The sequence below is a fragment of the Drosophila virilis genome, chromosome X, assembly GCF_030788295.1.
Source record: "Drosophila virilis strain 15010-1051.87 chromosome X, Dvir_AGI_RSII-ME, whole genome shotgun sequence".
Classification (NCBI taxonomy): domain Eukaryota; kingdom Metazoa; phylum Arthropoda; class Insecta; order Diptera; family Drosophilidae; genus Drosophila; species Drosophila virilis.
This window is the reverse complement of record NC_091543.1, coordinates 2,758,850-2,783,243: the sequence shown is the minus strand read 5'-3', so window position 1 is coordinate 2,783,243 and position 24,394 is coordinate 2,758,850. Positions and strand designations below refer to the sequence as shown.

Here is a 24,394-nt window from a genome sequence, read left to right as displayed (position 1 = left end):
AGCTCTTAAGGTTTTCAAGTTCTACCCGAGCATGACTTACTTTAACTCGGCTTATGCATTCGCACAAAAGCATCATACTCTATGCGCACATCATGAATGGGTATAGGGTAACACAGCCAACAGGCAATGGCAATAGGCAACCACGAAACGGCAGCAACCGAATGAATGGCAATGAATGCGACACCAGACACTAGGCCTAAACATTTTCAGCGCCATGCATCACCCACGTTCACATTCACATTTCACGTTCACGTTCTCGTTCAGATCCCACGTTCATGTGTGGTAAATAGTGAACTCCGTTCGCATTCGTAGCCAACTCCACGCCCCGCTCTCCCTCTCTATCTCTCTGTCTTCACTCGCCTCTGTCGCCCCCTCATTCTATTTGTCAATTTGAATACCCTTACCATGGGGTTATATGAACTAACTCCATAGTAAGTAACTCTCACAAAAATTAGCATTAATTAGCTCGTCTGTCAATTGATTTGCCAATCGATATTAGTAGCCACTTTAACATGTGGTCAAAATTAAAATGCAATCTCTCAGCATTTGACCAGCTGTCAACATTCGGCAGCTAGTTCCTATGGCATGCGCTTGTGTCAAACTTAACAGACAAACTTGACATTAATACTATAATAATATAATATTATATAATTTAAGGTTGTCATGTTCCTGTCAAAGTTAACAGACAGTTTAACATGTTCTATATCCGTAACTTTCAGCAAAGTTCGAAAATCAAACAAGCAGGTCATCTACCCTTTAGGCTTTTGTCAAAGTTAACAGTCACTCAAACATGTTGTCAAAGTGATTGTATTCTAAAAAATACCTACAAAAATAACTCTGCCAAAAATATTGTCATTTAATAATAGCAAAAGTGAGTTTTTAAGGATTTGACAAGCCTTTGCCATTTTTTTGTTAAATAATAAACTCTGAGCGTTGCCACACTTGAGAAAATTTCGAGAAAAAAATTTCATTTGTTTCCATATTGCAATTACTTAAATGACTTATTAAGTGTAAGTGTAATAATTGCAAAGTGTCGGTAGGATATGCGAGCTGTCGGTCTGTGGTGATTGATACTCAATTCCTCTTGCATTTGCACTTTAACGTTGTGTTTGTATACCCTGTAGCCATTGCATGTGGGTATAACGAGTGCAAAGAATATATGTAACAGTCGCCGAACCTGTTAGCTAAGTCGAGTTCAATGTCTTTCGGTAGATCCCAGAGAGGCTAAGTATATGCAAATATCTGAAAGCCGTAAGTATACTCTGTAAATTTCAAAACATTAGCACAAGGGGTAGGAGGGGTATTGAAAAGAACATGTATGCGTGTATAGCAACTCGTTGCTGGCTACAGGGTATCTGCGACTCGAGCACTCGCGACTTAAAACACTTAGTTGCTCAGTTTTTTGGGGAGGCAGCTGATGTCCAGGGATTAAAATAGCCGGATGCAGTGCGGAAATCAAAATGCTTTGGCGGCCAACAACGACAGATCAGGACAGAGCAGGAGTCCGACCAAAGACGAGTGCGAGGGAAGGGACGAGGGGTAACAGCAGTTTAAATGGCAACTAATCGCAAAATGCAGTTAGAGAGAGCGAGAGGCAGAGAGAGGGGAGAGGGAGAGAGCGTGTGCGAGTTGATGAGCTGGAGGCGCACCATGGGCCACGGTCAGGTGGAGGTGTTTGCATAATGAATGAGCTTGCGCGCCAGCAACAATAACAACCATCAGCTGCGGCTTTTTTCGGAATTGGAAGCGCCCCACAACACCCCCCCCCCCCTCCACGCTTCGTCCCGTTCACCCCGTCTATAAGCGCTTAACCTCAAATCCCCAAGCCCCAAAAGAGGCCCGTCTCGTGCCGTTTCACGCACAAGACAATGAAATCAAACGACAAACGCAAATGTGATCAATTACAGTTTGTGGATTTCAGCGGCAAATGGGAAGGGAGGCGCACACTGGGCACAAATATGTATAACATAACATAAGTTATCGATTAATGTTATCGATACGCCTTTAAAGAATAGTAAAGCTTTTATTGTATTTTTAAATAACATGCATATAACGCTTTTTATGCTGATTGCTTGAATTAAAAAGCTTGGTTGTTATCGAATGGTGTTATCAAATGGCGTTATCAATATGTCCGATTGAAGGGATACATACAGTTTTTTTAATTACTTAGGCACAACTTGAGGTCCGTACATATTTCTTCTGTCGAATTTATAAAATTGATCTTATCGATTGCTGTTATCGAATATTGTTATCGATATATAGGATTGAAGAAATTGGTTAAGTTTGCTATTTTATAATAACTCAGCTATTTCTCCTGTCTAACTGATTAAATTGCGGTTATCGGTCGCTGTTATCGATATATATAATTGTTATTTCTTGCAAATATAATCAGTAAAAGTTTGTAGTAACTGGTTTTCATTTGCTTACAAGAAGTCCATTCATATTAAGCTTTTTTTTTGCTGACTGACCGATTATATAACTCATTATTAATGTTATCGATTGCTCTTATCGATATATATGATTTTCAGAATTGGTCGCGTTTTATCTTTAGGCTCAAAACTTATCTATACATCTTATGTGGGTATCATTAATCTAAATTTTGTTCCTGATTTCAATCACATGCAAACCACTGTGCAGCACTGCAATTGCAATTGTTGTGCATTTGCGGCTAGGCTGGGCACACTGCGTAAATTGCCAATGTGGACGTGCGGCAAAAGGCGTGTAGAATGACTGAGACTGGGTTAGGTTACATTATATGAGGTTAGATTCGATTCGGTTGGTTGTGCTTTAAAAAGACCCAAGTGCATATTGAGCTTATGCAAATACGGGGCCACAACTGCTGACAACTTGACTCTCGAAATTATGGCCACAAATTCCGGAGTCTGGCGTCCGGCGTCCGGTGTCCGGAGTTACAATTTCCATTTTGTCGGCCCCGTTCTGACATTGACCGGCAACAAGTCATTATTGTAATTATGTTAATACCCGGCACACATCACATCACATGGCATCATATCGCATCTCTCCCTCTTTATCTGATTGCCGCTGTCTCTGTGGCTCTCCCTCTCCCTCATTGTCTAACTACGTGACCAGAGGGCGACTAGAGCATTGCGCATCGCTTTCTCCGGAACTAAGTCAATTTGTGCATAATTTCTTTACGAGCTTTACACACACGCACAACAACGAAAATATCCCCGAAACCGAGCTGTTCCCATGCACCACAAAGAAAAGGGATGATATAACGGGCTGTTAGTTTATGAGGCAGTCGAAAGGCAACTGTTTCCAATAAGGAAGAACATATATATATATTCCAGATCGGAGTTCATCTGAGAGCTTAGACTTTACGTTAACTCACGATTGCGTATAGGCCCCCTCTAGGTTTACAATTTCGGAGTCCCTGGGATCATTTATCAATCAAAATACATTTGTAGTAAATAGGAAGTACTTTCCGAGGCAATTTTTAAGTGAACGCCCCACGTTGGGTGCCAAAAATAGATATTTAACGTTTAAAGCATTCTAAACCGTTATTTTATGTTGTTTGAATGATAATAATATTTATAATAATATATAGTAGCATTTAAGATGTTCCTAAAAGTAAAAGAAAAGCTTTAAACGACCCATGTTGGGAGCCAAAGGCCAAATATTGTGTAGTTTTGTTGCTTCTACGGCCGGTCAGTCCGTCCGGAAGAATAGATATTAAGAAGCATGAAGATTGGAGTTGACTTATAAGCTCTTTTCAATTTCTGTCATTTCCCAAATGAAATTATATCGGGAGCACACACGTTTTGATATTTTTACATAGAAAATTCTGTACATTGGTACATTAATGTTTAAAAACATACGTAAAATTCTTTGGATCGATTCGAGGCACACTCCCAGACAGAAGGGGGAGCTACTGAGCGGGAGAAAATGGCCAAACATTTTGCACGGATCATTGTCTATGGTGCTCAGTCTGTGGGACGTGCCTTTATCAAGGCCGTTCGACAGGAGATCGAGGCATCGCGGGCGGCGGCGAACCAGCATCGAAGAAACGTAAATAGCCAATCGAAATGTTTAGATCTGGCTGTCAAGGGCATGACCCTGCATGAGGCCCAACAGATACTCAATGTTAAGGATCTGTCCAACATCGAAGAGATCCGTGGCAATTTTGAGCATCTGTTTCGGGTCAACGAGAAGACAACCGGTGGCTCTTTCTACATACAATCGAAAGTGTTTCGGGCCAAGGAACGCATAGATCGTGAGCTGCAAAATAAACTGCAAGAGGCCATCAAAGAGACCCAATCTGTGTCCCCAACAGCAAAGGCAAATCGAGCTTAAATCATTAAGCCGCAAACTGTGTGTGTATATATATATTATTCTGTCTCTGAGGCTGCTCGAACAGTTTGTTCGCAAAAGTTGTTTATTGACATAAAAAAAACCAAAAAAAAAAAAATAAATTAAATTAGAGTTTAACGAAATATATAACATCCCATTATACAACAGGGTACACACAGAAATCAAGCATCGCGTTTCATTTGACGGCCCAGGGTCAACTATTCTCCAGCTTCGTTTTGAAACTTCTTCAAGTCTGAATTCTGATACATTCAAATTAACACTCGAATATGAAATGCGCTTGTTAACATAGAGGTTACGTTTCTACGCATATGTGAAAATAGTTGTACAGCTCGTAATTGCTGCGCTTAATCAAAAATATATCTAGTACATAATGGAACAGACAAGTTTTTCACTTAGGGTACATTCATATATTACTGAAATATTTTGCTAGTATATATCGCTGAAATAGTTTAAAATTGCTGGCAAAGCAAATGTCAACCGCTTAAAATAGCTAAATTTAGCCAGAAAATAGCTGAGTTGTCCAAAACTGGCTTTTAGAGAAAAGTATTAAATATATATATTAGTCGAGGAACTTTTCCAACCCTAAATGCCTTTACATTATTTGTCAACTCATATTCGGCAGCCATGCCTTTGATATTTTCCAACACTAACACAAAACATAGTGTTGCTAAAGTATTAATAAAGTACCAGCACACAAACCCTTAAAAACTGGTCCACATTTTGTAGACATGCGACAATTATGAGCCTGGCCCCAACTAATCGAAATCCAATTGTATTTCAGAAAACGCAGCAGGCACATTGCAAGAAAATATCGGAGTAGGCTTTGGTAACGGGTCTAGGCACCTGGCTCACATCTTCTCAGTTTCCATTACAGTTCGAGCTCTCTTACAGTCAGGAGCTCCAACTTTCAGAAATTATTTGTTTTACAAAAAAATAAGAAAAAATGTGAGAAAAATACGTTTCGTGCTTAAAATTAACCTTGTGACTTTTCAAGCGGTTGAGAATTGTTTTAAAAAGAAATTTCAAATTGTGACAAGAAATAAATATATATAAATTTTTTGTTTAGTTCGTACCAAATTTCGTTTCAATGTCAATGTCAGGAAGTGTGCAACTTAGAAATGTTAGATGAAAATACACTCAAAAAAAAACGTGTAAGTAAACGTTATAAGAGCGCAAATGGGGCTTGGTTGGTTCGGTTCGTAAGCCCAGGTTTTGGTTCAAGCCCATTGAAAACGGGTAAAAGGAGTATATTGTAATCGTGCGAATGAAACAGGCAAAAGGAAGCATCTCTCAGAGCAGAAAGAATATAAGTCTTGACCAGCATCAATATTCAGAGTCCATATAGCCCCATTTGCCTGCAAGGATAGATACTTAATTATATTTTGTTTCCGATCGATAAAAATCGATATTCAAATCCTTAGTAAGCGCCATTCTGCAAGAGGGAACAGCGTATCCTCTAGTAGGGAACTTCTGGCTAGAGCCTCTAGTTTGGGTCATTTCTAGCCTTTGGCAAAAGACATTAGCTAAAGTTTCCAAGCGTGGAGGATATCCCTTCGTCGGTCACTTCCGGTCTGTCTCTTTGTCAATCCTGTGGAAGCCTTCTAAGTTCCCTAGCGACCGCTTTCAGTTATCGAGGGAATAGCCGACTTAATGGGAAAAGCATTTGTAGCAAGGCATGGAATTTTACCAGAAACACTTGTAGCTTGACCTTGGAATAGCTAAGGCCATGCTTTTAGCCCCTTTTCGATATAGCTCTGGACTAATATTCAGATGCAGCATGAACCCACAGAAAGAGCTGCCAATAAAGCTCTGTCGCAAAGCAGACTCTTCCTTCCATTAAAACCCCAAATATGATCAGGTATTAACTTTCATTTTTCTAGTTGAACCCACAATGTTATACACAGGAGCACACAATAATCAAAACCCTGATAAATGGCGATCTGCTTGGTGTATTTGCGTTTTTGCTGACTTTATAAATCTTTGATGCGACGGTACCACAGACCACAGACTTTTCATATGGGTAAGTACGAGAAAAACAATGCCAATATTAACCTTTAAAATTAACTTTACGAACTTTCTCAGTTTGCTGGATTAGTCGATCAAAGGCAAATATGAATAAACTGTTTGTGGCACAAATTCACCCTCCCATCTGTAGAAAGAAATAAAAATACAAATTAGAACAGAAACACAGATTACACGTAAGTGTTGGAAAAGCTCAAAATGAGGCCGGTTTCATGATTGCTCACTTTTTCTAGTTAACCAACACTACAAACTCCAGTGTTTACACACACACACGGACACTGAACACACAGCACACACACATACTCAATTCTCAGACGTTTCGATTTCTTCGTCGATGGTAAATATTTCAATAAATTCAACAATTTAATCTAACATTTCATCTTTTAGCTTATTTATATGCATCTTTCATGCTCGCTCTGTACATAGCCATATGTATTAGGAAAACGCATCTAAATAACATAAAAAAATAACCAACAAACCCAAAAAGCCCCCAAAAAAAAAGCAACGAGCAACTGCAACAAAAATCGTGTTTTTTGTGTTTACACTTAAACTTACTTTTATTTTTGTGTTCGCCCATATCGTCGTTGTCGCACATCAGGAAGTAAGCTTCGTTAATTAACATTGTCGCGGTTGGTTTCCAAAATATCTGCCCGCTTAACAATACAATAATATTTTGGACGCAATCGCCTCGTGCATCGCCATAAAGGGGGTAAGCTCTAATCGGTATGGGAATCTCTTGCCCGTATTGCACTTAATATGTTAAACCTTTTTCTCATAGTTTAAATACAGTTCTTGCACGGAATCCAGTTGAACAGGATCATGAGGGTTGCGCGTCACTGTATTATCAGAAGCTGCATATTTGTTTGTTCTATTAATCGTCTATCAAAATAAAACCACAGATGCAACAAACACATTCTTATTTCGGTTAATTTGTGGGTTTAAAGTTTAAGGCTGAGCTCGAACAAATTGAGAAAAGGAGGTACCTCTCGTTACTTTTTGCTACTCGAACTATACTGAATCGATTAGGTTTTGCCCTGCCAAATGTGGCCCGCTCAACATAATTGTTCAAAGTTTGGAATTCAGTAGAGGCAAGTGACATCTATTTTTCTGACTAGTTCTTAACATACATGAGATGTGCTCAAACAAGATTTCGATATCAGCGGCACCAGCTGTCGACCTTCGGGATCAAACTAGTACAGCGCGGGCAATAGAAGGACCTACATTCCCTAGCTCTTGGCTCTGAGAACCTTGCGTTCAAACGAACATGACAAGATCGACTCGGCTATTGATACTGATCAAGAATATATACTTTCTGGGCTCAAAGATGTGCTCCTTCCGACTGCTCTACTTTCCCAAATTATTTAGATACTCTCAACTTCTCGGTACTCGTTACTTTCGGGTACTCGGTTATTTTCGGTGCTCGTTACTTTTCCGTACTCTACTTTTGGGTACTCGTTAGTACTGGTTAATTTTCAGTAATTTTTACTTTTGGGTATTCGTTAGTTTAAGGGGCCCGTTACTTTCCAGTACTCTACGGTTACTCGTTACTTTTGGGTACTCGTTACCACGACTGCTTTACTCTCTATTAGTTGCGCTTCAGTTTTGTCTTCTCGTCACTCTGACTAATTACATTCACCCCAAATTTATTAAGCTACTCGTTACTTTTGGGTACCCTGAGATACTAAAGACGTTACAGATATATACTCGAAGTCCGTAAGTTGGCCATGTTAATAGAATTCGATTCTGTACAGCCAGGGCAGGCCTTGAAATCGACATAAATGTGAATGAGCCCAGGCGAAAGGCAAACAGATTCATTCCAGTTGGAGCTCCACTGGAGCCAACAGCTCTAGTTTTCTAAATTGTTGTATAAATTTCAAAATTTGTTCTGCTTTTTCTCTTTGTTTATTTCTGTTGAGAGAAACAAATAAAATCAAAAAGTGCAAAAATTCAATTTGTTTCAAAGTTTCTCTTCAATCAATGTGAAATTTTCAAAAAGTGTTGCAAAATTACGTTCAGAAGCGGTTTGTGTGTTCGTGTGAATGGGTGTGAACACAATGATGGTGAGTATCCAAAAAGGGATTCACATAAACCCATCAATGATTCTTCATCCCCCCTCCCCATTCTCCAGTTGTCACAGATGCTCTTTGTACACGGCGCAAAATTTTAAATGCTCAAACAGAAGTCCAGATCAAAAGTTTTACGCGTTTCTATTTATTTCTAACAACCAAATAATCGTATTTCGTAACCAAGAAGGGTGAGTAAGAAAACCAAAGATCCCCTTCAGATATATATATTTAAGATCTCACCCGCAGGATTTGTTGTGATTGTTTATTTCACAATTCTTAACTTTCAATGTATATTCGCCCAGAGAATCGGAAACTCTCGGAATTGATTGCCCAGCCCAAGGGGTAAGTCCATCCAGACAGATCTCTCGAATGACCCCTCCGATTCGTCCCCATTCTCAGCAGGTACTCGTTGTCCTTTACAATTTGCAAGACTCTCAATGTGTGTCACAAGGTATTATACGAGCTCTATCATGATCTTATCGCTATAATATGACCTATTGCAGTTATATTCTGATCATTCAATTCAGCAACCAAAATATAAATGAGAAATTCAAAATTGTAATTCAAAAAGCAATTTTCTAAGCTCGACTTTGAGCTTCTTATAAAGGTAAGCCTTGGATCTGGCCTCTCCTTTGTTTTCCTTACCAATTATCCGCCTTTTCTTCAGGAAAAATCGTAACAGAAATTAATAAAAAAAATAGATGGATCATATCGTAACGGAAGAAGGTAAGGCCAAGCAACTCTCTATGCGGAAGGTTCTACTCGAAATTTAATTTTAACAGCTGGCCTAACTCCTAACTACAAAAAAAAAGTCAACCAAAAACTGAATCAAAATTAAATTAAATAAGCATTGCGGCTATAATCATAAAGAAAAATAAAAATAAATATGCGAGTAAAGACAAACAATTACTCTCTCAATGCTGGGTGGGGAAGAGGGGCTAATTGGATGGAAAGGGATAAACCCTTCGTTTAAATGGAAGGAGTCTAGAAAGCAAAGGTTTTGAGTCTGTAAGCCTATGGGGAGAACTGTAAACTAAACAAGCAGTATGGTTCAAACTGAATAATTCACACCTGCTTATGTAGGATTGTAAAATAGGTAGAGCTTTGCACTTTGCCATTTTGTCTATACCATATTCAAGTTCTTAAATGTGCATAAAGATCAAATCGACATGGTTTAAGCTGAGACTAAGTAGTAGAAAAGCTTTTGAAGCATATGTCAAGGGAAGAAAAACATCTCCACAAAGAAGGCAATGTCCGATTTGGGGAGAGGTTCATTGAATCGCAATAACAAATGCGAAATTGAATTAAATTTAATCTTTTAGCAAACATAAATTAAAGGTATTAAACGGTTATAGAGAATTATAAATATAATACAAATAGCCAGTGTATGGAAATTTGTGCGCTTGAAATTTGAAATGCGTTTTAATTGTTTTATTTTGTATATACATATTTTATTTTTTGTTTCATTTTTGCTGTTTCGGCTCATGCCTTATTATCAAAAGCGCAACAATTTACATTCAAATTGCCCATTCGCTACTATGTTCCATACCCTGTTGCCCGAACATAAGCCAAAAAGGGCCTGACTGACCAGAGAGAGAGATTAAAGCTCTCGTAACTCGAGAACTTTTGAAGCTAAAGTTACGAAATTTGGGCTGTTGTATGTAAAAACTTTCAGTTTCGGAAACGGGCTTAAGAATAAAGAGGTATACGAAAATATAATATGCAGACGTTTTCAAACACTGGTTTTTGTTCAATAAAAACTTTTGATAAAATGTGAAAAAAAAAATCGTAAATAAAGTGAAGAAAAGTGATGCACAATATTTACCTGTGACATTACAGGAGCCAGGAGCCTTACAGCATGCATTTACAGGGTATCTTTCAGTCAAGCACATTTGCTGGCAACAGGCATTTACTCGCTTTGCCATCGATCTTTGTAATGAGGCGAACGCCCACAGAGCTTTATGTGCATTTAAAATGCAATTTGCGTGGCGCTCAATAAAATTTTTAAAATGATTTATTTAAGCGCTTTGTTGCAATTGAACGCTGCAAAAAAAAAAACAGCAACAAAAATTGGCAATTTTGGCCGCAATTAAAACGAAAAGGCAACTTCAGAGTCCACCAAAAATAAAAAAAAAAAAAAAAAAAATTGATGCTCAAAAATAGATAAGGAGACAAAAAGAAGACGCGCACTTAAGTGGAAACGCAGTCAAGTGACAACTTTGCATTCCAAGGGCTCTAACTGAAACGCGCTTGGTACGCTGCGTGCTAAGCAAAATTTGCGCAGCTTATGACACTTATGCTTTTTTTTTTGGTATTTAATAGATACTTTGCACGGTCGCCATTTTGCCTGCTGTTGAGCTGCATACGCCGCTTGGCAAAGGCGAGCAAGTGCAAGCACGCACATGCACACACACACACTCATATGTAACGATAAGCAGCGCCGCTGCCGCTACGATTTGCATTCGTTTTTTTTTTTTTTTGCTATGTATATTGAAAAAACTATTCAAGTCTAATGGCACGAAAGAGAATAATGACGCACAATACACTTCGACAGTTTAAACGGATTCACATGATTACAAGGCACACACACACTCACACGCACTTGCATGCAGACACATGCGGATGTGTGTGTGCAGTAAATGATGTCTGTCTGCCGCTGTTTGCAGAAACTTGTTAACCATTTGAAGGCGACAAATGTCGTGCGCATTAGAGCCAAGTTATAAGGACGCCGCGCCACTTGGCAGCCGCTTCAAGTTGCCCCGCCCCCGTCACAAACGCGCCTCCGACCAACCGACCGCTCGACCCGCACGCTTCACGACACTCTTTGGGATGTAACTTTTGCCATTTTACAAACGCGCGCGTTGGCATTGTTACCGTTTAAATGAATAGCACGCGTTTAATCTAACAAATTTGTCGCGCACTGCAAATGAAACACTAATTTCACAATTCTCTTTGGGAAACCGTTCGTTTTTAAGCGCTCGGCGATCAGCTGTTGATCGCCCAATAAGCTGGCAGCGCTGCCAGTGTGTGCACATGTGCTGCCAGCAAGTTAATTCACAAAAAGCCCTAATTTACGCCGCCGGCTGTAAATTAAACATTTTTTTACCCCCTTAAAATGTATATCATGTTGACGCATAGCGACGACTTGAGCTGCATAAATGCAGCAACGGCAGCAATGTATGTGCGTGCATGTAAATTTGCGTATGTGACAATAATTTGCTGTCGTCTGGGAGGGGCATACATACATACGTTGCTGACGGCGGCTATTTGTTTGCGCCGCATGCCAACAACTGAGTGGCGCATGGCTTTGACTATGATTTTCTAATTCAATTATTATTCAAATCATATAATTTCATCTTTACAGCACGCGCACGACGGGGCGAAAAAAAAATAGATTACAAAAAAATATACATAGCAACACTGGCAGCATGTAAATAATCATATTACGCATATGTACGAGGTTGTGCTTGACAAACACGCGACAGTGTTGCCACTTTGGGTATTTTATAGCTGGCGCTGACTTCTATAAAAGGCTCTATGCTATTTTTAAGATAAAGGACATCAAAAGTATATATTCATTTTTAAGTTATCGACATATCAGCCGCGTCGGCTATAACAATAATAGAATTGTTCTCAAGGCATTCGCATTTACGTTCTTTTGTCACCACTTTTGACGTTCGTTGAGTAACCTCTTTTACTCCTTGGTGCTATTCACTCCTTTACATTTCATTTTGCAGCATTTTTATAGCTTTAGCCTCTTTTCAGCTTTTAATTCGAATTGGGTTTTAATTCTGGCAGCACTGTTGCGCTGAAGCACAACAATAAGACAGAAGGACATGCGAATAAGAGATTCGCTCGTAAAGGACCTGCTCTCGCTGTCAAATCCAATTGGAAATGCCGCCAAGCAGGCCGACTGCCTGCTGGCAGCGCCGGCGACAGTGTCACGCGCGAACAGAATGTTGTGCGTTGCGCGTTGTGCCTGGTGCCCGCCTACAATGAAATTTATTTGCGTTGCTTCTTTCATTTTGCGCCTTTGTCTTGCTGTGCGAGACGCAGCAGAGACCCCTTCGCTGGGGCTTATCCTTCATTTGTCCCGCTGCCGTCACTGCATTTATATTATTGTGCATATTAATATTGTTAAAAGCGCGTGCCGTGCGCGCGCGCCTCTCTACAAAATTAGCCAGCCATTCATTCATGCGCTCGCTGTGCGGTTACGTCTGTCGGTAAGTGGGTGCACACTGGTTGTGAGGGACTGAGTTGGTTTGCGCGCGGGGGAGGGGTCAGTGAACGGTTGGATAAATGAACGGGCGTATCAATTTACACACCGGAAGGCACACGCACACACACACACACAAAGCAACAAAATGACCGGCCGCTCGATGAACGCAAAAATTGTAAACATGCGTGTGTGTGTGTTTGTGTACTTATTAATGCGTATTCATTGTCACATCCGGCACGAGGAAATTATATTCGCCAAACGCAGTGCCCCGGCCCCATCCCGGAGACAAGGGCTGAGCTGCTGCCGTCCAGCCTTGGGGCTGGGGCCAGACGTTTCTTTTGTCAATTTAATTGAAATAATTGCAAAAATGCAAATGGAATGGACAACAGTTGACACAGGATATTAAGCATGATAATAATGTAGTTGCCAATGATGATGATAATCATATAGAACCCTTATAAGCGTTGCCATTTTGTTTTCTCTTCTTACCTGTGCACTGAGCTAATGAATTTCAAGTACGCTCAGCTGGAGATCCCATCACAAGTTCAATGAACCATCAGCTCGCTACCCAGTGTTGGCTAATTGCAAACGTCCGCAATTAACTGATGAAAAGAAAAGCTCACGTGAACCATTGCGATGAACATGTGGCGCAAAAAGTACAGATGGCGGTTAAACCTAAAAAAAAATAGTGGCATAATTAATTAATAAGATTCGACGGCATTCAAATACATTATATTCATATTAGTTTACAAATTTGTATTTTTCAACGATTAGAGCACTGTTTTTGTTGTCTCAAGTGGAGCCAGAGCCAACACAACGACATGCTCTAGGAAATTGATAGACATTGGTAAATAAATCCCGTAATCGAATTTAAAATGGAGAGCAATGGGAAAGTCAAGAAGCGTAAATTGTACAGCATACATTTAAGCTCAGATGCATTTGGAGGTTATGCGTGCTGCTTGTATCATTTTACAACACTCACCAACTGACAGCTTTTAACACTGATTTCTTTTTCAAAGCAACTCTGATGCTTGCTGTAGTATTGCCTTTCCGTCGTATCGAATCACAAGTCACAAGAAAAAAATTTAGACGTTTACTTGAATTTCTTAATTTTGCTCAACAAAAATAATGAAAGAAATTGAGAACAAGAAGAAAGACCCAAACCAGGAGGAACGCAAGCGTTTCGAGATTATGAATGTGAGAGCCTTAAAAGACAACCAATTCGCCTGCTAAGCCAAAGAATTTGAATTTAAAATTAATTACCTTCCTTTTATTTTTTTTGCGACATTTCCGCAACAGTGGAACGCGAATGCGCTCTGGTCCTGGGGTAAGTCCGTGCCGCATTCACAATTTTCAACTATATTCATAAATGGAATTTAGATGTACAGGTTGATACTTGCGCCATTTGCCGCAATCTGATTAAGGATCCATGCATCGAGTGCCAGTCGAACCAGACCGAGGAGCAGTGCCCCGAGGAGGATTGCCCCGAGGCCAGCGGCATTTGCCAGCACGTTTATCACTTCCATTGCATTTCGCGCTGGCTGCGCAGGCGCGAGGTCTGCCCATTGGATTATCGCGCCTGGGAGTACAAGAACTAATTATTGGATCCATCCATATATCGAACTAATTGAAATACGTAGAATAAATGCATAAATTTCTCTCGGAACTGGAAGCTCTTATTTTCAGAGTCTTTTTTCCCCATTTAATGTCTCCTTATCGAAGTTTTCCATGGATATCGATAAAAATCGATAGCAACCGTCTGATTTTTAATCATAACTTCCAGTTCTTATGAACGACGGAAGGAAGCTTCTCCAAGCCCATCAGCCGGGTCCTTTCAGTCATTATCATGTGAGTGGTTCGTTCTCGGAGACTAAGATTTAGAGTTCCGATATTTTATGTCACATCGCCGATAAATTGCCTTTTCGCTTAAAATCGATAACAATCTTCTGTTTTTTGAGCATATCTACCGGGTCCACCCAGCTAAGTCCTTATGAACTGGTCGTTCTTGAGGACTGTAAGATTTGGAGTTTCGATATTTTATATGAAATCGCCGATAACTTGGCCGTTTTGCATGTAATCGATAAGAATCGATATCAACCTTCGTTATTTTTTTTTTTGGCATTTCTGCCCGGTACTACGAGCAAAGGAGGCTTCTCCGAACCCCCTTAGCGGAGTCCATCCAACCGTATTCACATGAGTGTGACGATCTCGGAGAATGTAAGAGTTGGAGCTCCGATATTTTATGTCGAATCGACGATAACTTTCCTTGCTAGCTGAAAATCGATAAGAATCGATATCAAACTTCTGTTTTTTAGGCATATCTTCCAGGTCTTACGAGCTACCATTACCAAATTTGGCATGTAGCTTTTGGGTGCCATGCCAAGGCCCAATGCACATCTCAAGCTGCAGCTGAATATTTCCTTCTCCATATATCGATTACATGCTGGCAATATGGTATATGGACTAGAAGGACCTTACGTTCTGCTAATAAATGCATGCCATTAAAACTATCTGCTTCGAGTGGATGCCAGATAGCTCATACGCCACGTGGTCCGCTCCAGATGCTGGCCATGTGGATGCAGCTGCAGTTACATGGTACGAAATGGCGGATGTGTCGTTGCGCTCGATTGGCGGACTTAAAGGGGGAACGGGCCAGACCGAGAGCTGGGCTGTGTGTCTGGTTAACTTCCGCTGCATTTGGGCAACTGCTTGCTTCTGTTCTGGCCATGTCTCTGTACCATAATTGTGTTGATTAGCTAATTAGCTGCAATTCCGCGGCCGGAAATTGCCAGTTTGTACGCCGCAGCTGATAAAACTGTTAGCTTCTCCTGCTTCTGCTACTTCTCCTCGCCTCATGCTCTGATTTTTAAGTGCACTCGCACATAATCTTGTCATGAATATATTTGTTTTTTGTTGCCTTGTCTCGTCGTTTCGGCAATCGCTCGACGTCGACTGACGCGCCATAAAAATTCATTGCCAAACGAGCCAAAGTATTGGGCGAGTTGACTCAAGGCTCCGTCAAGCTAGTCGTGGCCATAAAAGTTAAGCAGTGAGCTTCAGCCAGCACTGGGCGTGCCCTCCATGCCGTACATCATTCACTCGTTCAAAAAAGATTACTCGCTATTTGCGTACTCGTCGCTAATCCGTTCATTTGCTCGCTGCTTTGCAGCCTGTACTTGCTGCACTTTTAACTCGTTGTTTTTACAGCTAATTAGTCAGGCTACTCGTTACTCCTGCCTCTACTCGCTGGCCTACTCGTTACTCTTCGCTCTTACTGTCCTTCATTTCGCTGTGCTTGAAGCTATGTAAAATTAAAATACACAGCTCTTTGGCATCTCAACATTGCAGCCAATAATTTCTTTCAAAACTCTCTACTCGCTGCTTTTCATGCCACACTTGCCAGTTTATTATTTTGGCTTTCTTCACAGTCACTGGTATCAGGCTTTTATATCTTGCCTTCTGCTCTTCGCTCGCCGCAGTATTCGCTGCTTCACGTGTTTGATTGCTTGCACTCGTTGCTGTCACGCATTGTCATAAACAACATCAAGTACAGCTTGATAATGTCGGTGGCAATAGGTACACGTTGCATATATATTAACTCTTCCTCCACTCGCTGCTTTCAAAAGCACCACTCGCTCGTTTTTCTCTCTCAACTCTTTTTGGGCATTCGTTGCTTTAAAGAATATACTCGTTTCGTTTCTAGTCACCCAGTTATCACTGCAAAATAGGCTTTTGCTTTCCGCGTTCCACTCGCTGGTGTTTTACTCTCCCTGAGTCTTAGTTGGTAGACTTATTTAACTCGTTAATTTTCCACTCGCTGCTATTCCGTTTTCACTCGCCCATTATCCCAGCTCGTTGTGGTGCTATGAATGATGCAGGCCAGGCGTACATGAAAAGAAAAAAAAAACAAAAGTAGGAAACATTTTATAAAAAGAATTGCATAAAGTTTTTTCTACCGAACAGCGTTAGCGTATTAAAGAGAGGAAGCGCGCCATGGAGCCTGATAGGTTAGCCCAGCCCAGCCCAGCCCAGACCAGCTTCTGTGTGGCAAAAGGATGCTGATAGGAGGTGGGTGGACAATGCAGGCAAAGGCAATGAGCTTAAGTTCAATACATTTACTTGAATTTCCAGCTACGATGACGATGTCGTTGACTACTTGCCGCTGCGACTGGATATGCTGAATGCTGGGGCAATGTCGCGCCCATTACAGCAGTTTTGTGGCGCAGTGTGGCAAAAAATTTCGGAAAAGCGCAAATGTGCGAGGCGATAAGCAAAGCAGCAGCAGCAGCAGCAGCTCCACTCAAAAGCGCCTTGGGAGGGACAATTGGGTTTTCGTGGTAACAAGTCGAGTTGGGCGCCTCTCGAGTCCTTTTCCAAAGCCATGTCAAATGCACACAACTGTAATGTGGCAATAATGAATTATTAATCATATTTTTAACTTAGTACCTAAATACTTTTTCGATTTTTTACATATTTATTTTTATGTTAAGTTATTTATTATTTTTGAAATTATATTAAAGTGTTAAATTTTGATGTTTTCGGGAATTTTGCACAGTTTTGGGTGAAATTTTCGAAAACATTGTTATCATTTTTGCTCAAGGATACAATAGTAGAAAAGATAGCTAAATAGCACTTACGGTTTGGGCGGTGCGTTGTTCTTCAATCAGTCGTAAGGACAATCGTTCACTTAGCCAGACAATCAATCAGTCACAGTCAATCAATCAGTCAGTCAGTTAAACATCCATTTAAGAGACAAGTCAATCAGTCACTCAGTTGTCGGTCAGCCAGCTATTCAATTAGTCAGTCAATCATTTAGTCGGTCAATCACTCTGTCAATCAATCATTTAGTCAGCCCATCACTCAGTCAATCAATCATTTAGTCAGCCAATCAATCAGTCAATCAGTTAGTCAATGTGATTCAGTCAGTTCGCAACTTAGTCAGCCAAATAATGTCTTAGTCAGCGAGTCAATCAATTAGTTAGTTAATCAATCAATCAGCCAGTTGAGCAATCAAGCAGTCATTCATTAATTATGTTAGCCAATCTCTCAATTCATCAAGCAGTCAGCCAGTCCTTTAGTCACCAAGCAATTAGATATGTAACCAGTAATACAGTCAATCAGTTAGTCAGTTGGCTATGCAATCAATCATTCTGTTAGCCAATCAATCAGTCAGTCAATCATTCGTGCAGTCAGTCAATCACTGAGTCAATTAGTTAAAAAAATGGTTGCTGTTGCCATTGCAAGTTAAGCTTCAGGAAGGGTATCAGAGATTGTGGCTAGCCAACGGCATTAAGCAGCTTTTTCCGGCAAACGATTGTCACACACACACACACACACTAACACACACTTGCACGCACACACACACACACACACACACAGAAAATTGATGTCCATGTGGTGGGTTGTGTGCAAGTGTGCTTTTTGTGGGTCGGAGCTGGGGTTTCTCGCTGGGGGAAGATTTGGTGGTTATTTTTTTTTTTTTTGGTTTTGCAAATTTATCGCTTTTAGATAAAACGTTTTGCGTTTTTACGATACGAGCAGCAAACGCTGGCAACTATCAGCAGGAGCAGCTCTCCAGCCGGGCTGTGTGTGTGTGTGTGTGGGCTGTGGCAAGTGCTTTGTTTTCTGGCTGCGTCGGGATTATGAAGTAATTTAATTAAAACGCTTTAGCACAGAATAAATGTTGGCATTATTTATGCAGCAACAGTTCGAGGCCAAACACAAGACTGGCGCACAGCAGGGCCCACAGGGTTAGCCAGAATAGGGCGGCCAGCTCCTTGAAGGAGAGCACCAACAATTTGGCCGATACTGGCTCATCCTCCCGCAGGCGCTGTTCGCCCTCCGGCTGCTGGCCGTTGACAGTTTCGTAGGGTATCGCGGCAATGCGGGCGATGCTCTCATCCGACTCATCGACGGCGCTGACATATTGACGCGTCCAGTGCTCCAGGAAGCCATGTGAATGGGCACGCATTATCTGTCTGTTGAGCACGCCGACCAGATGCGAATGCCGGCGCACATTGAAGGCCAGCTGCTGGGTGAAGATGCGCTCTCGCACCAGATGCAAACGCCGACTCATCGGATGCACTTTGCGAAAGTAGCCAAAGTACTCGTAGGGCGTGATGATGGCCACACGCTCATCGCTGCCGCTACGTGCGGCCAGGCCGGCGAATGATTGCAGCTCGCTGGCCTCCAGCTGGCGCAGCGGCTGGGCGCTCAGCTCCGGCAAGCTTTCCAGCCAGCGTTCCGCATTGCCCGCCACCAGCTGGATCGTATAGCGCTGTGCGAGCACCTCGGCAATTGTCTGGGGCGGATTGCGTTGCGTATCCTGGCGCAGCAGCTGGTACATGCCCGATTGGTAGGCGCTGCGCAGCACCCAGGCACAGAGCAGCCAGATGATCAACAGTAAGCGGCATGCGCTGCGCTGCGGCAGCTCCCTGGGCAACAGATTCCCGCCCATGGTCAGCACCAGCAGCTGGTAATACGGATGCTAAATTGGGTAAAAGAAAACAAAATGTCATTCAAGAATCTCCAACTTAGCCTCATACCTCATATTATTAAAAAATTAAATCGAATATTTGCGAGTTTTATTCAACTTAACCTCACAAATCTGAAACCTAACCTCAATTCCAAGGGTTACCTTGCAACCTAACCTCAATTCTTATATGAAAAACTCACTAAATGTGCAACTAAACCTCAATCATAATAGTATTTAATAATTAAAGGGTACATTTCAGAGACTTTCATTCAATTTAAGTTCACAAATCTAAAACATAACCGCGATTCCAATGTGAACCTCTTTTAATTTGCTACATAACCTCAATTATTAAAAAATTCAATACTTAAAGGGTAAATTTCATAGTTTAATTCAATTTAACCTCACAAATATTTAACCTAACCTCAATTCTTACATTAAACTGTCTAAATGTACACCTTAACCTCAATTCTTATCTCAAACCCTTTTTTTTAGCTGATTTGTGTTACATATTTATGTTTATCCACAGAAGGATGTTTTCCTGCAAAACCTAACTTTCTGGTCGATCGCCAGCTGTTTCTCTCCCTCTCGAGTATTTACCTGTGGCAACTGTTTCCAGAATCGCTGCAGCAGCCAGAGCGAGAGGCAGCCCAGCGCCAACACCAGGCAAATGGCCTGCCAGAGAAACGGATGAAAGGGAAAGGCCAACTTCTCGTAGGCCGAGTAAGCGCTGGGCAGATTTGTGACCAACATGATGTGGCTCATGAAGTAGTACGTCGACTGGGAATAGGGCACCTCGCTCCGCTCGTTGGGCTTGTAGTGGAAGCCGCCCAAGGCATACTCAGCCATACTAAAGATCTGTTAAAAGTAAAGCGTATACAAATAAATACTAATATTAGAATTAATCATACTTAATTATATTTAATAGGAAAATTTCTGAAAATGTTTGCCAACACTGCTTTTTAAATAACCCATAATTCAAAAAGAAGTTAAAGGATTAATTTATAACAGTATATCGCAAACATAACCTCACAAGCAAACAATGAGTTTTCTCAAAGTAGCTTACCAACACTGGTTTTTGAATAACCTATAATTAAATTTGAAGTTAAAGGAGCTCGATACGCACCTGTTCGAACACCCAGCCGGACTCATTGAAGGTATCGCGCACCTGGGACTCGTTCAGCCAGTAGAGGCCCACGCTGAAGTTCAAATTGTCGGCCATAAACTGGAGCAGAGCGCCCTCGATGCCCAGGAAGGTGCCATCCGCGCGCCGCACCAGATACGGCATGTCCGGCCATGTGGCGCAGGTCAAAGTGCAGCCAAAGAAATTGTCCAATTTGGCGGGAAAATACACATCGCTCGCCCAGCGTCCCAGCGCGGTCAGAAAACGATTCACAACACTGGCGCGTATCCGGCGACAGCCATCAGCCGCAGCACCGTACGGAAAGTAGCTGAGCAGCAACAGCTGCTGGCTGTCCGGCAGCAGCAAGCCGACATTCAACACGCTCCGGCTCCACATCAACTGCATGGCCAGCGTTGGCTGCGGCTCCAGCATATAGACGAGCGTATAGGCCAGATTGCCGGTGGCGCCCAGCTCAGCGTACAGGCGGCGCAGGGCACGCATGTCATCCACCAGCAGCAGCACAGCATGCTCGTACGGCCTGTACTCCATGGGGCGTTGCTGGAACAGGCAGCGCGGCTGCAGTGTTGCGGCCGGCAGCGCGTGCAACAAACGTGCCAGCAGCTCTAGCAGCTGCGGCCGCGCCGACAGCGCGCTGTACTCCATGTGGACGTAAAGTGTCTGGCAGCGTGACATCTCCGACTGGTGCAGCACCTGGGCCACAGCCAGCGCCAAAGTGTCCAGCGTTGAGGTAGTCGTAGTCGTCATCGTCGCCGTCGTCAGCTGCAGCAGCAGCAGCAGCAGCAGCGCCGCCTGGCACACAATAAGCCGCATGCCTCGCCTCATGATATGCAACTGACAGCAATTGGGTTTGTCTTGTGCTTGACTTGGGTCCAACCCTCGCACGCACACCTCGGGGAAATCTGTTTAATGCGCGTCTAATAAGCATGTTTGCTGGATAACAATCCGAATACCTGATATCCAATACCCTAGAGACGCGTCGTCTACATTTGGCTTGGTCAATTAATGATCGGTTGTCGTTAAATTTGAAATCTGTAAGAAAAAGTGTGCACATATTGACGCAATTTGCATAAAAGGTGCCAGCGATAACAATTGATATTTGGTATTAAATAATACTGAAAATACCAGCACAGCACTTAAATCGAAAGGAAAGTTTTCTTGCAGCTATAATATTTTTCAAATATATGCGATTAAATAAATACAATAAACATATTTCCACTTGTTTAGAATTACATTTCAATATGTATGTGTGCGTGTGTGTGTGTGTATGTAAGTAAGTATGTGTGTATGTATGTGTGTATGTATGTATGTATGTATGTATGTATGTATGTATGCATGTGGGTGTGTATATGTATGTGTATGTATGTGTGTGTATGTAGGTATGTCTGTGTGTATATGTATGTGTATGTATGTGTGTGTATGTAGGTATGTCTGTGTGTGTGTGTATGTATGTATGCGTGTATGTATGTGTGTATGTATGTGTGTAGGTATGTGTATAAGTATGTGTGTATGTATGTATGTATGTATATATGTGTGTAAGTATATAAATATGTATGTATGTATATGTGTATGTATGTAGGTATGTATGCATGTGTGTGTGTGTGTGTATGTATGTATGTGTATGTGTGTATGCGTGTATATATGTGTAGGTATGTATGTAAATATGTATATACATATTTCTGTATGTATACATACGTGTGTATGTATGTATTTATATGTGTATGTATTCATGTATGTATGCATGTGTGTATGTATGTGTATTTATCCATTGTTGTTTAAAGATACCCATGTATGTATAATGTTTGTATGTAATTACCAACGTATGTATGTAAATATGTGTGTAGGTATGTTTGATTACATGTGCGAATGTATATTTTATGTGTATATGCATGTTTGCTTGAATATGCGTAATCATGTATGTATGCAAGACCTTTGGCTGCGCTGTAAATTAAAAAAAAAAACGTTTTCTTAAAAAATGCCCTTCTACTCGATTCTCATAAATTAATGTAGGTCTTATGAAAAGTCTATGGGCTTCACTAAAAGTGGAGGAGGCGGCGGCTCTCATATTGCAGGAGACGGCGGCTATAGCAAAGGAGGAGGCGGCGTGAACGATGAAGGGACGGTGGCCTAACAATAGGAGGAGACGGCAGCTTAAGCATAGGAGGAGGCGGCTTCAACTAAGCAGGAGGCGGCAGCTTGAACGATGAAGGAGACGGTGGCCTAACAATTGGAGGATGCGGCAGCTCAGGCATAGGAGGAGGCGGCTTCAACTATGCAGGAGACGGCAGGCTTAGCAAAGGAGGAGGCGGCTTCAACTAAGCAGGAGGCGTCTTCCGCTTGGGGGATGGAGAAGACAGCAGCTTGAGCTAAACAAGAGACGACTGGCTTGGCAGAGAAGGCGGCGCCTTTAAAATTGGAGGTGGTGGTGGCTCGAATGAAAGAGGAGACGGCAGCTCAAGCAATGGAGGAGACGGATTCAAGCATGGAGGAGGCAGTCACTATGGCTTTGGCGGAGCCCATTGAATGAACTGGTACGTATTATAAACTTAACTAATTATGATTAGGTTTAACATAAAAGCAAAAACTACTTCAATAGAATGTAAGCATATAGTTGAATATGTATATACATGTATGCGTGTATTTGCATATGTGTGTACGCTGAGCTGAAGCTGAAGATGAACAAGAAACGTATTTTCTAATATTGCTCTTCTATGCGATTCTCACTAATTCAATCTCTTTCTGTTCTTTCAGCATATGTGTTTAAATAAAGTTCGTCGCCCGCCCTCTGATGAATGACTATGAGCTAATCCTGCGTGTGAATTGTCAGGTAAGTGAACATTTACAAATATATAACCGACTTACTGACAGACTGACTGAATATATACATATATTATTCATCTGACATACGTACATGCAAACATTTATACAAGCATATGTAAGCCATCTTGCACACATGTTCACATTAACATATACATCATGTATCTAAGTCATTTTCATGAAATCATACAAGCATATTCATGCATCACATATGTACATACATACGAACGTTCATGTATACATACATATGCAAATATATGTATAAACATGTTTATATGTACATATATACATGTACTCATGCATGCATGCATACATACATGCAAACATGCACGCATGCATGCATGCGTATATTCATGCACATAGCACAGGCTTCTGTATATACATATATATATATATACATACATGTGCAAGGGAATATACCAAGCGGACGATTCATTGTTGATCTAGAGTTTTTCAAATTGGCATTTAAATTACTATGGAAATAATTATAGAAATAGTATTTCTTGTGCATTAAAGCGGAAATGAAATTGTTTGCCATGTGGCAACCCAACAAGTTGATTACCTTACAGTTAGAGCAATCCAGCGATAACCGATAACCGATAATTTCTGAGCGATAACTCGTAAGGGGCTCCAGTGACACGTGCTCTCAGTCCAGCCATTAACTGAGCTCTGAGTCAGCGAAAATAAGCGTCGCCATGTCCAGCCGAAGATCGAGAAGGGGCAATGCACCAAGGTGGCCAGCAGATGCCGCAGACGGGCCTGGCGGGGCACAGGGGGAGCACTGCTTGGAGTGGGTTAGCATGCAGAAGATTGCCAGGAAGCTGGACGGAGACGTGGCTGAGCTGCACATCGAGTCCTTCAAGGTGCAGCGCCACTGGCTAGAGCAGCTGCTGCGCAAGGAAGGCCTCAGTGGAGCGCGCGTATTCTTTGAGAGTATCATGAGCAGGACGCGAACGTACGTCTGCTGGCCGAGCAGACTGAAGATCGGCGCCAAGAGCCGCAGGGATCCGTACGTGCGTGTCGTGGGCGGGAGCAGCGAGCAGGTGATCCGAGCCAAGCAGCGTATCCTGAGCAGACTGGAGGAACGCGCATCGCGCGTGCTCCTCAAGATGGACATCAGCCACACGGACCACACGTTCATGATCGGATGCGGCGGCAGCGGCATCAAGCGCATCCGTGACCTGACCAGCACGCACATTCACTTTCCGGACGAGATGCAGAACTTCGCAGAGCCATCGAACCAGGTCTCCGTCTCGGGCAACCTCTGCCAGGTGGAGCAGGCCAGAGCCATGTTGCGGCTCTCCACGCCCCTCCTCCTCGCCTTC

The 24,394-nt window shown here is 42.0% G+C and overlaps 3 protein-coding genes and 2 long non-coding RNA genes across 12 annotated transcripts in view; 3 read left to right on the top strand and 2 right to left on the bottom strand.

The window, feature by feature from the left end:
- The window catches only part of LOC138911008 (uncharacterized), a 220,360-nt gene extending 208,933 nt beyond the window's left edge, over nt 1-11,427 (bottom strand). Inside the window, exons 1-2 of one of the 3 annotated variants that reach the window (XR_011416291.1) lie at nt 11,295-11,427; nt 10,246-10,463 (exon numbers count right to left, since the gene is read on the bottom strand). This is a non-coding gene — a long non-coding RNA (uncharacterized lncRNA). Of the gene's footprint in view, nt 1-10,245; nt 10,464-10,746 lie in introns of all 3 variants that reach the window. The other 2 variants (XR_011416289.1, XR_011416290.1) reach the window with 2 other exon arrangements.
- Nucleotides 3,750-4,480, top strand: LOC6634655 (mitochondrial import inner membrane translocase subunit TIM16). Its single transcript, XM_002058072.4, has one exon. The coding sequence runs from the start codon at nt 3,907-3,909 to the stop codon at nt 4,312-4,314; it is 408 nt and encodes a 135-aa protein (XP_002058108.1). The 5' UTR covers nt 3,750-3,906; the 3' UTR covers nt 4,315-4,480.
- LOC26530681 (uncharacterized) lies at nt 5,197-9,322 on the top strand. 5 transcript variants are annotated; one of them, XR_011416285.1, is made up of 11 exons: nt 5,197-5,483; nt 6,213-6,352; nt 6,415-6,530; nt 6,611-6,691; nt 6,742-7,063; nt 7,133-8,414; nt 8,483-8,608; nt 8,667-8,762; nt 8,823-8,871; nt 8,924-9,027; nt 9,088-9,322. It is a non-coding gene; the product is annotated as an uncharacterized lncRNA (long non-coding RNA). The 5 variants fall into 5 exon arrangements; XR_001449809.3 differs by having other exon boundaries at nt 5,198-5,483; nt 6,588-6,691; XR_004305251.2 differs by having other exon boundaries at nt 5,198-5,483; nt 6,588-6,691; nt 8,820-8,871.
- Nucleotides 11,428-13,679: 2,252 nt separating the features above from the next.
- On the top strand, nt 13,680-14,316 carry LOC6634656 (RING-box protein 1). The gene is made up of 3 exons (XM_002058073.4): nt 13,680-13,836; nt 13,939-13,966; nt 14,020-14,316. The coding sequence occupies exons 1-3, from the start codon at nt 13,768-13,770 to the stop codon at nt 14,235-14,237; spliced, it is 315 nt and encodes a 104-aa protein (XP_002058109.1). The 5' UTR covers nt 13,680-13,767; the 3' UTR covers nt 14,238-14,316.
- Nucleotides 14,036-23,768, bottom strand: Ir7b (Ionotropic receptor 7b). Of its 2 annotated transcripts, none has more exons than XM_070207761.1 (7): nt 23,632-23,768; nt 21,206-21,284; nt 20,238-21,154; nt 19,712-19,969; nt 17,277-19,126; nt 16,759-17,037; nt 14,036-16,502 (listed from the first exon to the last, which is right to left on the bottom strand). In XM_070207761.1, the coding sequence occupies exons 3-5, from the start codon at nt 21,075-21,077 to the stop codon at nt 18,329-18,331; spliced, it is 1,896 nt and encodes a 631-aa protein (XP_070063862.1). In that variant the 5' UTR covers nt 21,078-21,154; nt 21,206-21,284; nt 23,632-23,768; the 3' UTR covers nt 14,036-16,502; nt 16,759-17,037; nt 17,277-18,328. The 2 variants fall into 2 exon arrangements, with proteins under 2 accessions (XP_070063862.1, XP_015025021.1); XM_015169535.3 differs by having other exon boundaries at nt 20,238-21,143.
- Nucleotides 23,769-24,394: the final 626 nt, after the last annotated feature.